At 35.7% G+C, this 16485-nt stretch overlaps 1 protein-coding gene across 1 annotated transcript; it reads right to left on the minus strand.

Annotated features, from left to right (window-relative positions):
* Nucleotides 1–2082: 2082 nt before the first annotated feature.
* LOC135114107 (transformer-2 protein homolog alpha-like) lies at nucleotides 2083–15296 on the minus strand. The gene is given in 8 exon segments (XM_064029808.1): nucleotides 2083–2263; nucleotides 2265–2312; nucleotides 2314–2359; nucleotides 7079–7254; nucleotides 8001–8184; nucleotides 8595–8681; nucleotides 11924–11989; nucleotides 15211–15296. Coding segments are annotated over 5 exon segments (585 nt in total). The 5' UTR covers nucleotides 8163–8184; nucleotides 8595–8681; nucleotides 11924–11989; nucleotides 15211–15296; the 3' UTR covers nucleotides 2083–2110.
* Between the last annotated feature and the right edge of the window lie 1189 nt (nucleotides 15297–16485).

Raw genomic sequence — 16485 nt, forward strand, 5'->3', positions numbered from 1 at the left:
GGTTTCAAGCAACCATGAAACAACCAACAAAGGACCCTAGCAAGTCAGTCTATCGACTGGATGCAGAGCAACCCTTCACCTGTTATTTCCATGTTAACTTAAACCTGTTTTCAAAATGTAAGACAAGAAGGATATCTAATGACAAATAATTAATTATATACAGCAAAATACACTGCTGTCAGCAAATTTAAACCTCTGCCTCTCTCTTCAATGTGTAAAAAGACTGGCCAAGGAGGGGGGCAAGGAAACTGTTTAATCTGTTGACAATAGAATGTTCATTAAAGGATACCATATCAATCATGATAGGACAAGAACCAAACTAAACAAAACTTCATAATGCTCTAATTTGAATTTATTAAAAGTTACTCAATCTCAGTAACCTATCAGGAAGGAAATCAGGCACCTGCTAATGGAATGGAAATGGCAGAAACAATAAAGTAAGTTGTTTCCAGCATCAACATCACTCTTGACAGCAGAGAGAGAGAGAAGAGAGAGAGAGAGAGACGAGAGAGAGAGAGGAGAGAGAGAGAGAAGGAGATGAGAGAGAGAGAGAGAGGAGAGAGAGAGGAGAGAGAGAGAGAGAGAGAGAGAGAGAGAGAGAGAGAGAGAGAGAGAGAGAGAGAGACGAGAGACGAGAGATGAGAGAGAGAGAGAGAGAGAGAGAGAGAGAGAGAGAGAGAGAGAGAGAGAGAAGAAGAGAGGGAGAGAGGAGAGAGGAGAGAGAGGAGAGAGAGAAGAGAGAGAGAGAGAGAGAGGAGGAGAGAGAGAGAGAGGAGAGAGAGAGAGAGAGAAGAGAGAGAGAGAGAGAGAGAGAGAGAGAGAGGAGAGAGAAATGACAAGAACATGTAATATAAAATAATTTTCAAATATGAAATATTGCCAAATATTAATCTGGAGGGAAAAAAACAAAAAAAAAAAAAAAAAAAAAAAAAAAATCAAACCACAATCACACTGAAAATGATCATACTGTAACTGTTATCCTGTACTTGTTGTTCATAGCTGAAGTAAAACCTGCCAATCACAACTTTTTGGAACTCAATGGAAACTTGGGAGTGGCCGCCTTGGAGGCAAAATTCTCTTATGATGAAAGTTTGATGAACCTATTTGCATTGTGTAAATAGTTGACATGGATGTTCCACCGATTTAGCCAAGCAACCAAAACTTTCTCCACCAAGACAATGCCACACCCCAAGCAACTGATCTTTTATGAGGTCAGGTCAGCTAGCCTCACCCATGGCCACTAGTCTTAACTGTTTCTTGATGCCATGAATAATAAAGATTATAATATCATGTAATCGTATATCACAATTACATGTCTAAATATTGCAGTGAGGCATAACTGCTCTGTACAACACTGTATGTCCCAATATTAGGAAATTAGAACATTGAAAAATGGCAATCTGCATTTAAAAGGTTTATATCTAATCAAAAACTTCTACAATAAAAGCAAATAAAAATCACTAACCAATAAAACACTGAATGAGTAAAAAATAAATAAATAAAAAAGCAAATTCTAGATGCACAGACTGTGTCAAAAGTCATCCACTTTGGAATATGTTAAATGAAGTGATGAAATATTACTTTATTTTCAAACACCAGAACTTATTATTTTCCTGGGCACCTGGGCAACCTTCAAACAAATTTCCTTATCAACATGGGTCAAAATATAAGAATTAAATATGAAAATATAAAATATTAACTAAAAAAAAACACATGTATGACATACTCTCAATCTTAAAATTCATTAAATAATGGAGATCCTACAAAGAAATGCAATGAGCCTGAAACGTTTCTATCAAACATGAAAATAATTATTTACATATGAATAATGGGTTAGTAATGCAATGGAGAGAGAAAAAAAATAAATAAATAAAAAAAAAAATTATGAAGAGGCTGTAAATGGTAAATGATAATGATTCTTCCTTTAACTTTCTGTTTGTACCATCTTACCTCCTTATATAGAGAATCCTCCAATTCAAACTTGTCTTTCAAATTACATTGTGTTTCATGTGGACTTGCCAACCAGCCAAAGGAACTTGATCTTAACGAACCTTAATACTTGTCATTCAATGCTTAACAACCTTCACCAATAACTTGTGGTTCATCATCTTCAGCCTTGAGACATATACAACAGGCTTCTGTACACTTGCTTAACTAGCTTGCCTCCACATGTATACTTTTTGTTTGGTAGTGGCTTGAGCTGTGGTGTAATTCCCAGGCTGGGTACATACCCACGATCATAATAGTCACGGCGACCACCCCCCGCTGGAACGTCTGTAACGAGGTGAGGGAGAGCGGTACCTGTCTCCTCTGGTACCCTCCGCCACCTCGCCCACCATACCCTCGGTCATGACCACGGCTGAAACAACCAGACATTTTCAGTACTTCAGCTTACCTTACCTTGAAAATGCCTGCTATCTGATTTGTACTAAGAACAACTTGGGTAAATGGAAATATAATTATTTCTAGAAGTATCTGAGATCCCAGTCAGTCTGCATGCACCACAGCCAAAAAAGAAACTACAATCTAATTAGTATCTTTAGCACTCTACCTAAATGTACATTTAGAAATGGTCATAGAAAAATTTCAACATTCGATACTGATGCAACAAAAAGCAGAATTGATAATACACTGGTTAGCAATAAAAGCTACAAAAATTGATTACTATTGTAGCTAGAAAATGCATTACTGCAATTAGTAAATATGTAATCATCCTTAAAACTGTAAACTCATCCTTTAACAAAAGTAATGATACATTTAGGTTTGTATTAAGATAATAATCCACGCTGACATATATATATATATATATATATATATATATATATATATATATATATATATATATATATATATATATATATATATATATATATATAATGTGGATATTTCAATAATAAATCAAATAAAAAGTTTACAAATGGAGTTTCTTGGAAAGAATAAAAGAAAATTAATATAGGAGGAAGTAGTGCTGTTCTGTATCTGTCAATATGACTTTCTCTTTGTGCCAAGCTGGGATAGGGATATGCATTATAGGTTTCAGGTTGAAGTATATATTGATTCACAAGAATTTAAAAAGTTATATGTTCATCACTGGGCATGATACTTTGTACTGAAGCCAATCCAATAAATATACATTTGTAATATGATCAAAACATCTTACTTTTCATTCTTAATTCCATAAAATTTGAGCTTTGAAAACCTAGTATAACTGGTACATCTGCTGTCAAATTGTAAAGTTGCACATATATGTAGAAAGCATATTTTGCACAAACTGGAGGATAATTTTAATTTACTCCATCTTTATTTCGTTACATGAAATTTGATGGGTAATGCCAAATACAACAAACTAATAGAAAATTGCCCAAAACTATCAATTTTCAACTCATCAGCACGACCTCCTTCATCATAATTTCAAGTTATTAAAAAATCAGCCATATTGCTCAAAAAACACTTATACAATAATTTATGCTGACTGCTCTTGAGAATTATGTATTACTTGATATCATCTGCCTTTTAAAGACCAGAAAATATTTCAAGTACAAGAATGCAATAAAAAAAATAAATAAATAAAAAAAAAAAATAAATAAATAAATAAATAAAATAAAATAAAATAAAATAAATAAATAAATATATAAATAAGTAAATAAAAAATTTTTATCTTACAATCACCATCATATATTCATTTCCCTGTCCAATTTAGGGCCAAAGAAAATGGGACAGCAGTTTAACGCTTCCAAGTCCCACCAGCAATAGGCTTATGCATTCTTTAAAAATAAATAAATAAATAAATAAATAAATAAATAAATAAATAAATAAATAAATAAATAATAATAATAATAATGATAATAATAAAATAAAACAGAAATGAAAAACATTTTCAAACCAATCAAATAATAGCAGTCTATTGTTGTCTATACAAATGCCACAAATTTTTACCTCTACTCAGGATCACTGTGAATAAAACAATTTGTCTTTGCATTCCACTATGCACAAGATTCCAAGTCATGAAAATACAGACCCCAGCAGTGAATAAAGAATTACACCATCTGAGAAATCCCAGAATACCCATAACCAAGTTTACCTATAACTAAGCTTATGCCATTCACTCAAAGTACCATCTTTTGGCATCCAATGTTTCAGAAAATTTGATGTTTTCAGCACTTTTGCAAAATAGTCTCATTTCAAAAGTTACCTTATCTTTCAGCACTTTATAAGAGGTATTGGCATGTGGCAAGTTTGAAAATGGCAATGGAGTGCTGCAATTGTCTGCCATTATGTGTGGGCTCTAATGCTGCCACCAGGTGTGTGTGATGATGTGAGTGGTGTATATAAGAAAATTTTTGGTATAACTTTGAATATATGAATAAAGTACTAGACTGAGGAAGAAAGGGAAGGAATATTAGCAATCCAAGACACAACAGGCATTGTAAAAATGAATAAATAAATAAAAAAAAATAAGAATATGGAAAATGAGTCTGTTGTACACCATGTCTGTCTTTCCATGCTCTACGTGAGGGGTTGCATTCAAAAGCACGGGGAAGTGCGTAGTAACGAACATTACTCTGGCTTTACAGAACCGTAACTTCCGTTTTGCCTTTGGAAAACATTACCTTTCTGGTTGGATTATGTATACACTTTAATGAACATAGTTGACAAATATAATACATTCTAGAATGAATTAGTTTTTCATCTGCAGGCCCAAGTCTGCAAATGGCATCACTCAGTGGCGCTGGTGGACCCTCACACTCCATAGCAGTAGAACTAGACTACAGTCTAGTTCTACATACTTAGATTAAACTTATGTACATATATTGCTTGCCTTGGAGACATTAGGTTATGTTAACTGCAAATAAATAAATAAATAGCCTATATTCACATTTATTCATTGCTAATATAGCTGATGAAATTCACATCTGATTTTTCGGCATAATGTTTTGGCACCTGTCTAGTCCCCTACATGCTGAAACACAGGACTTTTACTGTATTTAATATATATATATATATATATATATATATATATATATATATAATATATATATATATATATATATATATATATATATATATATATATATATTCATACATTGCATGAACATATAAAGAGAAGCCAGGGTTGAGATAAATCTGTGAAGAATGTTTGGCATAAGAACACAACAAAGTGGTGCAGATTTGACGCTTAAGAATTGTATGGTAGAACAGAATACCTATTATGTAAGTACTTCGTAAAGAACAAACAATAGAGAACCAATACACTTTTGGCTACCTTCCAGTGTCCCAACCTGTAATCAGTAGCCATGGCTGTGGCTGATTTGCTTCTTTAGTCTGCCGGAGATCTTACTGAGTAAGTGGAAACGGATGTCATGCAGAAAAAAAAAAATAAATAAATAAATAAAAAAATAAAAAAATAGAAGCATGATATATTGTAGCATAGTCCTATAATTCATAAAGACAGATGCCACACAATACCAGCTCCTTTAAATATGTAAAGATAATCATGCACCTGCCACAGTACTACTACAATAGTATATTTAGTGTGCGTGTGTGTGTGTTTGTGTGTAAGAAAATTATGTATATACTTTACAACCAATAACCTGAAAGAATCAAATCATGCTTCAAAATATAGATAACCAAGATTTATTAAATTCATGGTGTGCACTACCCACTGCAAACAAGCTGACAGACTCTGCCACTCACCAGTGATGGAAGGGATGGTGGCAAGTGCGTGCCATTTGCAGTCAATGGTGGCAACATTGCATGTGAGCCACCATTAATGGCACCAACAGTGTTTGTCATCCATAAGTAGTCCTTATTTCACTTTCTGGTTGTTTTTAGCTATTCTGAGTAATATGAATAGTATTTATGCAGCCACACAGTCTCTATCCCTAGGGTGATGAGAGTACTTTTCTCTTTATGACTGGCCAACTATCTTGAAGCTTTGTTCCTATCTTTATCTCTGTCCTAATATATTAATTATTAATTCAAGCCTACTCTTTTCCTCTTTCTGCAATTCCAAACCATCTGAAGAATGTTGCTCTAATAAACTCAACCACTTCACAATTCACACACGTTTCTCTCTCATGCATTTCCACATACATCCTTCTTGCAGGTTGTTTTAACAAGTCCTGTCTTTAAAAATCCTATTACTGATTATTGTCACTACATATCATCAAGTACCTGTGCCTTACACCATACATGAGTAGGTATTAATGTTTTCACACTCATACTTCTCCCCATCCGCAAGCCACAGAAGGTTTCTATAAGTGTGCCTGCTACTAGTGTTTTTCTCCTAGTTGCTCTCTCCATCCATCATTCTTATATAAAATTATATAAATTGAAAATAAAATGTAGTTGAAATTATAAAATCCACATACATTCCTTTCCTTAACAATGAACAAATAAAATAGGGCTCTAAAAAAAGTTCCACATTTCTCCAGTGGACAGCTCACCTATCAGACACTCAGTCTTCAGAAATTTTCAACATCTCAATACTACAATTTTATTAATTTCTGTCTTTGTAACTCATCTCTGTAGTTCCCAACTCTGCTCATTTTAAAAATGAAGTCAATCATAATCTGTAATCTTAGGAATTCATCATTCACTCATTTCTTTGATGGTGCCTTGGAAGTAATCTGCTTCTTAATTACACCAAATTAATCATTATGGTGTTCCATGGCTACTTATTTGAGTGGTCAAAATTTCTGCATTTCTCAAAGGACTCTTTCCAAGTGATGTACTCATTAAGCAACTCTGGCTTCCTTTATCTCAACCATCAAACAGTATACTGTAATCCTTACCAACCCCTGATCCCAAACTAACCTAATGGCTCTTCCATTTGTTAGAACAAAACAACCATTATCCATCTTGTAACTCATCATAACTGCAACCAGATAACATGCAGCTACTGAACCATTCACTGCCATATACCTGACTAATATATATATATATATATATATATATATATATATATATATATATATATATATATATATATATATATATATATATATAATAATTTTCAGTATCTTGGGTGTCTGCTGTTGAGATCATTACAATTTCAAGGCAATTTCAATAAACTCACGTGGTGGGTCTCCCCATGTAGATCCCTGGAGTGGGTGTGTGGGGACGCTTGGTGATTGAGTAATCTACTCTGATTCTACGGCCATCAATTTCCATGCCAGTGCATTCATCCTTGGCTTCAGTTGCATCTTTCTGAGACTCGAAGTACACAAAAGCAAATCCTCTTGACTTCCCAGTCTGTAAAAGATGAGAGAATTCACATTTGATAAAACATACATGTATTGTGCTCAATCATACTAAATATATCAATCAATATCAATATAACAATCCCTCTTCAGTACAAAAGAATCCCATCTTGGCTGCAATCCTCCTTAAGGCATAGTTTTGTCTTGATGCATGAGATTCCAGTTACTGAAGATTACAATCATTATTATTTGGGGGGTGAAAAAAAAATCTAGCAAAGGAGTTGACAGCTTCAATTTGCATCTGAGAAGTCCTATATTCATATGCTGGACTGGGCAGAGACAAAGTTTTTTATAGTGGTATGAGGAGGCACAGGAAAGCTGGGAAAAGTGCCACCATATTCACTGCATGCTGTAAAATTTCACTTAATGAACCAGAGTGAGAAGACCAAGTAATCACTTTTGTGTCTTCATCTTAGATTGATGTCATATCTCACCTGTCCCCTTATAAAGGAACTGTTAGGCTGGTATCTAAATTACAAAGTATATGTAATTGATGACTAGACCAAATTGAGGTTTCTTGTTAGCCCATGTCATGATCTGATCTGCTCTGTTCTGATGAGAGAGAGAGAGAGAGAGAGAGAGAGAGAGAGAGAGAGAGAGAGAGAGAGAGAGAGAGAGAGAGAGAGAGAGAGAGAGAGAGTGAGAGAGAGAGAGAGAGAGAGAGAGAGAGAGAGAGAGAGAGAGAGAGAGAGAGAGAGAGAGAGACTATCATAAAAAAATAATTAAAATACAACTCACCTTTGAATCCAGTACAACTTGCACTTTCTCTAGAGGTCCAAATTTGTCAAAGATGCTGTGCAGCTGTCTTTCAGTTGTGTATACACTGAGGCCAAACACTCCAAGACATTTGGAAGGCTCGGGGTTGTCGCGGGTACCAATGTGTCTGCGACGATTGGACATGGGAGATCTAGAACGAGGGGAGCTGGTGGGTGGAAAAATACCTTATGTAATTTCAGGTATATCACATTACTAGCTACCTCATAAGCCTTATAGTACAACTGGAAGACCAAAACTGCATCCCTGCAAATTACAGACTTGTTAGTGGGCAGTACACAACAGGTTTGTTATCACCAACCCGAGAGAGAGAGAGAGAGAGAGAGAGAGAGAGAGAGAGAGAGAGAGAGAGAGAGGTGAGGAGGAGAGAGAGAGAGAGAGAGGAGAGAGAGAGAGAGAGAGAGAGAGAGAGAGAGAGAGAGAGAGAGAATGTGCATTCACACTTCGTCCTTACATCCTCTATGACTAAGCAAGTCTTGGGATCGAAACCACCAAAAAGCTTTCTTTGAAATGGAGAGAAATGTTAAACTTGCAGCATTCACACATGTTTAGACATACCGAGATCGCCGATAGCGGCGACTGTCATGCCCGTTTCTTGGAGATCCACTACGAGATCGGTGACGGCGAGGTGTGCGAGAGCGAGACCTGGAAAATACATCCACGTCATGGCTAATTAATCAAACGAATAATTTTACGAAGACAATACACTGAAAGTGAAAGTAACTTGCCTTTCATTGGTAACTGACAAAGATGACTTATACATAGCCAAGTCCAGCAGTGAAGAAAACTAAGTAGGAACAACTTTGCTTGCTGTAAACTCAGTATGTTCAGAAGATTCTCCTTCAGGGAATATGACCACACAGCTTGGCTCTTCAGTCCTCTCTCTGTTAAACTCCACCCTTCCACATCCCACAAAAATCAGATGGCTGACATTGAATGATGAACAGTGACACTAATTCTATGTATCTCATTAAGTTTAAGGAATTACCTTTAAGCTTTTACATAATTCCACGTCACATAAACTTCATACTACGAAAATGCAGTCTATGATTCCCTATTTTAAGATTATGGGAGTAAATAGTCAAAAGACATTTTCCTTTCAATATTTAAAAGTGTTGTCTACATAACATGGATCCTGACTAATTACTAATGCAGTGAACACTCATTCATCACACATGCATATGCCTCATGAATAATATTTCACTCATTACTAGTATCTGCAAAACCATTCGTTGCTATGTTTGAAATATATATACAAAATGCAGACATTAGAACGTCTTCTATATTTACATGACCGGAGCAGTCTAAAATGTCTGTAAGTGCTCTACAAAAGTATTTCCTCCAGGCAAGCACTGTGACCACTATCAACAATTGTCAAGTACATACATCTCAAGTTCTTTCTCTAACAACACTCTTTGACTTCAAGGTCTTCACTGTAGCTAATTTCAGTCACCTATAATAAATTGTTTTAGATATCTCTATAAGGATTCCTGTAGTGTCAAATGTTCATTCCTCAAAGCTGAAGTGTACATAACAGAGTATCAACTTTGTCTACATAACATGAACAAGACAAAATATAAGGTGCTGATGCTCCAACATTTCAATGTCTCATATCGGTGATCCCACTCCTTATCATGACCTTCCCTCCTCCATCTCTGGTTCTACAGGTATGATGCTAACTGTTCCTGACCCTTCACATATTTCAATGTATTTATAAAAATATTCATAAATCAAGACACATGCTTGGGAATAAAGAAGCCCTATAAACATGAATAACATTTACTATATATACCAGAAGCTGACACAGGGAATATATTCATAAGATGAATAAGAAGGGATCAACTAAAACTTTATCCAAATATAATTTGAGAACTATTAGTATTTATTCATTGTGGAATTATGCAGAATGAAGAGCTTTATGTATTAAGTTATTAACAAGAAGGAATGCATCTATCATAAATTTTACAATCATGAATAGTAATGACATTTCATGTAGAAATAATTTTCAGTAGTGACCTTGCCTTATTCATAAAATGGAACCTCCAGATGTGGTATATATTACATCATAAATATTTGAAGTGTTGCACATAGAAAGGGAGTCATGCACCAGCCTTGGCCAAACTCAGTTTATTGCATTTAACACTATTTTCATCCTTCTTCTATCCAATGGTAGTGGATGTGACTCCCTTGCTTCGTTAGAAGTAAGGTAGAAAGTCCCTCGCTCCTATTGACACCCTGCTCCTGCAGCCTGGGAGTGCGGGCACAAGAGGAGTCAGATCCTGGGCAGAAGGGTAGGGTGTGACAGGGAAGTGATGCAGAGCCATGCTGACCCAGCAACCAATCAGCGGACAGTCTTGTGCCACGCCTATCTAGCAGCCAATCAGACAATTAGACAACAAAGGCCATTTACATAAGATTTTGAGGTAGATTGCTCTCTCTGTGATGCTACTGATTTTTTTGTGTATAGCAACAGATTTACATCACTGTACAGCATAACATTATTGAAAAATAGTGCAACAATGTCTGGCCATCATTCTGGTGAGGCAAGTCCTGTGTCTGGCCAATCAGGAGGAGTGAGTCGAGATGTTGGTGTAAACTTTGTGTGAGGCTTTTCCTTGCCCTGTGATTTTTGTGAATCTCCTACTTGCTTTAGTGGTGGTGATGGTGATGATGATGATCAAGTTTAAGTAGATATAGGAAGTGATAATAATTCTGATGATGTGTGTACTATAGGTGATTATAGTCTGGTACAAGGTGGTGATGGTGTTAGTGGCATTGGTGGTGATGTGTCATGTGTCTTATGAAATAAAAGGGCACAAACAAATAAGGCAGTTTGAAAGCTAGGACACTAGAAATACTCATACATTAAACCATAATTTTGTCAGAAAATGGTTTAAAATGTAGACACTGGGGAGAGAAGAGAGAGAGAGAGAGAGAGAGAGAGAGAGAGAGAGAGAGAGAGAGAGAGAGAGAGAGAGAGAGAGAGAGAGAGAGAGAGAGAGAGGGGGGGTGTGCAACAGGTTGTTAGAGCTCCATTAAAAATGCTCTGTTCTGTCATACTTCACTGGCTCAAGAAAAAGGGAATAATCATTGTAAAATTTTGTACTTCAAATAAAATCTAATAATGAATTTTAAAAAGTTCATTGTAATTAAGCCAGTGATTTATGAAAGGAGTCATATCTTTTAAAGGTTCTCTCCAACAAGTGCAGTATCCTCGTTTTTTAAGGAAGATGTTTAAATAGTCGCTCAGTGTAGATAAACTTCCCTAATACAAGATGACAACACTTGACAGAATGACACACTTGTTCAATCATCTGGAACAACTACAATAAAATTTGATGCAGTTTTTCTTCTCTTTTTAATGTATGCTGTTCATCAGTTTTTCAATCACGTTCAGTGTAATCAAAAGTTAACTGTATGGCTTTGAAGCAACATAATACTGTTTTGGTAATTCAGTTAGAAATTCTGATAATGTATCTATACATGGTTATTCACTCTAAAACAGTTGCCGTAGATGCTAACCTCTGTTGACATTAAATTGAAGAATGAACATCGGTTATATGAAGATTAATTACCAATTATCAGCAATATTAGTTCAACAAGTATATCAACTCAGCATTTACACATCTTATTACACCAAGTAATGGATATGACAATTCTTAGTGACTGATGGAATAATTTCCAAGAATTATTATCTGAGGATAAAAGTGGATTCGGTTACTTGCATAACGTCCCCAAAATTAATGTCACATATTATTAATATTCAAACTAACTTCTTACTAGAGGTAACTATCTACTAAGATTAAGGTCAGGATTAAAAATTATCTTCAATAGTTGCAAGCTTCATATAACCGATGTCTTATATATAAATGAGCAGTTGACACTACCTTTCAGCGACAGTTTCTTCCAGAACCACATATTGAGATATGTCTTGTGATGGCAACAACTGGGGGCTGATGAAAATCACTGCTTGAGTCTGTCACTTTGCACATAACTGGTCATTAATTACTGAACATCTGTCTGTACATCACAATTGTTAACCAGGCTGAAAACTGAACTAAAACTTAAATTCTAAATCATTTTTTTATTTTCTTTAGGTAAACTGCAATTTTTCAAAAAATTTTCCTATCATCACTTTGTTTCATTTCTAATTATAAAATTTGCCAACTATTAAACAAAATTGTTCCAATATTCTTTGTACGTCAACTCAGTTTTCTTTGGAGAAACGTTAATTTCCTGAGGCAAAAATGTCTATGACCAAATATATGTCATAGAGAAGATAAATAACAAAATACATGCTAGCTTCAGTTACAAACTGGAGTTGTTACCTATTAACTAAGTATGGTAAACAGTTCTAAGAAGCCTAAAGCATGACAAATAATTGTAATCAATCTTCCTAATTATGAATCATAATGGGATATCCCTCTGTTCAAATACTGTTGCTATTTTTCTTTAGTAAATACTCAATACCATAAACGATTAATGGTGCATCAAGCACAATTCATGGAACACTAATTTGTTGCTAATCTCAATAAAAGCAATTTATGATACATCCAAAAAACTGGGTGTCCATTTTATGAGGTACAGACCCAACAGGAAAAACTGATTTTCTAGCATCCAATTACTGTCATGTTCTAAATAAGAGTGCAAGATGGATAGACATATGATGTAAGGCATCTAACACTTCCATTGTGACTGATGAGAGCACCATCCACTCTCATGCAAACCATCAGCAATAACATTACCATAACAAGATATATCTAAATACAAGATTACATCATTCCAGTATAGACACATCTTAAGGTGAACCTAAAAAGCAAAAATGGCAAATTTACCTGTGATAGACCATCATGCCAAGAAGAAATTAAAACAGCAAAAACCTTTTTCAATCCCATACCTGCCTTTGTAACTGAACAATGACACTTAGATCATAAAGTTCCCAGTGTGTAATCCATGTTTTATCAATAATGCATAGAAAAAAAAAAAAGTATAATGAAAGCAGTGTTGGGACTAAACTGGACCACTGAATCAAAATCCACATAATTTGTGCCTTCTAAATCTGACTGGACTGGATCCAGTTTCTGCATTGAATACAATATCCAAAAATTGTCTAGTATTTGTTAGTCATTTTCATTAAGTGTTTTGACCTTGAGCGAAAAGTTTTTGATACATGTAAGCAAAAGCCGTAAAGCTAGTGTAATAACACTATGCAAGAAATTAAAATGTAATACTAGTAACTCTTAATGCAATATTCAACCAGATCATGTAACCACAGGTGTTCAGTCTAGAATTTAAGGTAGACAACAGAGAACAGCAGGGCAAATAAGAATGAACAAAAGAAAAGAAAAGACGGCTCTTTCAAAGAGGAATCCATGAGGATAATGGTGGCATGTGGGCTGGGAAAGATTCCAGAGGATGGAAGACAGATGACTAATAGATAGTAGGAGGAGGTGGGCTGGGAGGGACAGGACTGAGAAACTGCAGGTGGATGATGTAGGAGACAAAGGGAGGGGAAGGACAGGTGAATGAAGCCAAATAAAAGCACATACAAAAAGTAAACAAATAAATAAAATAAATAATAAAAAAAAAAACAAATATGAGGGAGGCAACATCACATCCTCTAGAAATTCATGGAGCAGTAGGTCAACTCTGTGAGATGTCTTTTTCTCTCCTGCCACCAACTACAATAACTTTCATGTGCTGGTCAGCCTCCATAGCTACTGTGAAAACACATTTAATATGGCAGCAGGAGTTATTGTATAGGGAAAAAAGGTGCTCCATCAAACCTGAAAACTCACTTTTAAATTTATTATCCATCATACTTCAGCAAACTTTCTTCATCTTATTATTGATGAATTTTTAAGTTACATTAGAATCTAAAGAATCCCAACAGAAAAGGAAACCACATAAACCACAAACTTATTCAATTATCAGTTGGCAAGATTTCTGCATACTGTTGTATATGTGTACATAAATTGCACATTGATGTATAATAAAAAAAAAAATGCACATGGAGGGGGAGAGAGAGAGAGAGAGAGAGAGAGAGAGAGAGAGAGAGAGAGAGAGAGAGAGAGAGAGAGAGAGAGAGAGAGAGAGAGAGAGAGAGAGAGAGAGAGAATGAGAATCTGGCCTAGTCTGGTATACCAGAAGTTACAATCCTTTTCCCAAGCTAAACTGTATGCAGATTTCCATTGTCAGATTCCTTGCACTAACTAAATGGCTGAAGCTACTCAAGATACCACTTCACATTCAAGAAATGCATCTCCACAATAACTATTCATAACAAATTTCTTACTCCACACCAAAGTGCATCTATTTAGAACATGACAGCATACTATTATGTTAATGATTGGTACCAAAATGTGAAAAACTAAATAATGAGTGAAGCACCATACATGAGGTCACTGTGATAATCTCATGATCATGATCATCATTCTGAAAAGCTCCAAACATGCTGGCAAGTCTCAGCCTAATTCATCTAAAGGTGGCTGAGCACAATGAACCCCTGAATAATATGAATAATACAAGCAACAGCCATTCAATGACTGATCAATGAATTCCTTGCAAATGAATGTTGTCACCACTTGTAACAGTTGATTGTTAATAACTGCTTTAACTAACAGCTTTAATGGAGAGAGAGAGAGAGAGAGAGAGAGAGAGAGAGAGAGAGAGAGAGAGAGAGAGAGAGAGAGAGAGAGAGAGAGAGAGAGAGAGAGAGAGAGAGAGAGAGAGAGAGAGCTAAAATATCTCCAAACATCTAATTCCGTTTCCCTCCATTAGAAGTGAAGTTTGGAAAATAACTGTCCTTCCTTTTTTCTCTCACTGCTTCAATAGTGGGAAAGAATGGATAGGTTCTACCTATCATACTATTAAGAGAATGGGATGAGTTCTCTACATATTAGACTTAGCCTAGGCACCAAGACAGGCTCAGTAAGGGAAGATGCTGCGAAGAAAATGCACTTTTAGAGCAGTCTGCAGTGACAAGATTTTACAACCCTTAAGTACAGTACTGATAACTGTGGATTGATAATCTACAATTATTTTCGTATCACTAATCTAATCATCAAAAAGTCATTGCTTGTATTTATCTTACAGATTAAAATAAAAATTGTAATCCCCTCTCAACCATGAGCCCAATAATGCCCTTAAGTGACTGACCCTCCCACCCCTGTACCTTGAGAAGGACCTTCTGCGAGGAGGTGGAGAACGGGACTGGGAGGGTGGACTCGGCGGTGCGATGGAGAATTTGAAGCGGATTCCAAGCGAGACCTTGATCTAGACCTGGACCTTGGAGTTAGACTATTACGTTCACCCTCCGGACTCTGAAAGAAATTTAACAAGAATCGTTATTAGGTGCTAAATTTAAATACTTAAAAAATAATCTAATTTATATTGGTAACATTGTACTTCATAATACACCCGGAAAAGATGGTTCAGATACTGTACATTATTGATTTCCCTTAATTATATACGAGTACTGTATATGGTATAGAACATTACACCAATATGTTTAATGTGTATATGCATATAATTTCTGAAAATCAACATTAAATTTATGTAGCCTATGTAATAATAACATATGTAATCTACAATAGCCAATATTTGTTACTGATGAAGAGCAATATAAAAAATACACGTGAGCCTGAAAATCAAATCAGAGTGGGACCAAACTACAACCAGTTGACACTTTTGTCTCCACAAATGCAAGACAATTTTATCAATCTTGTCAATGACAGCCCTTCTTTCCATCAGGGACAGGCTTCTTGATGCAGGGATTTTTTTTTATTCAATTCCTCTCTGCCATGGTTCAACCCCCCAACTCAGATCATTGCTTACTCAGCCCACTGCCAACTCAGACTGGACCACCAACAACTCTGACCACAACAGTGCACCAACTTAGACCAGATCTAGATATCAATAAACAGAACAAATTTATATTAACAAATCTATCTTAGATCTCAGACTTCCTGACAGGTCACACTATGTATGTATCTGTCTGTCTGTACTAGCCCTTCAAGGGATGTTCTCAGTGGTGTTCCTCAGGGGCTCCATTCTGAGTCCCCTTTTCTTTCTCATATACATCAAACTATCTACCTTTATACATCCATTCTAAATGCAAAGTTTTTGCTGATTATCTAAAAATTACTTAAGGCTGTATGGGGAATTGAATTCATTCCTGGCTGCTGAACTGAACACCTGTCAAAAGATATTAATGCTTTATATCAAGTTGCCAAGATCTGGGGCCTTCAATTTAATCCAGAAAAGTGTGTAGTGCTGCATTGCCACAGAAGTACTGTAGACTGTAAAGCCATGCACCCCACACCAGTATTACCACATCTTTAAATAGAACTTCACATACTAGTAAACAACTCTCTGAAATTTCATGCCCATGTGAGAACTATTATTAAGAAAGCAGCAGGACTGGCCAACTACCTAGTCAAGTCTACCC

The sequence above is a fragment of the Scylla paramamosain genome, chromosome 27 (genome assembly GCF_035594125.1).
Source record: "Scylla paramamosain isolate STU-SP2022 chromosome 27, ASM3559412v1, whole genome shotgun sequence".
NCBI lineage: Eukaryota > Metazoa > Arthropoda > Malacostraca > Decapoda > Portunidae > Scylla > Scylla paramamosain.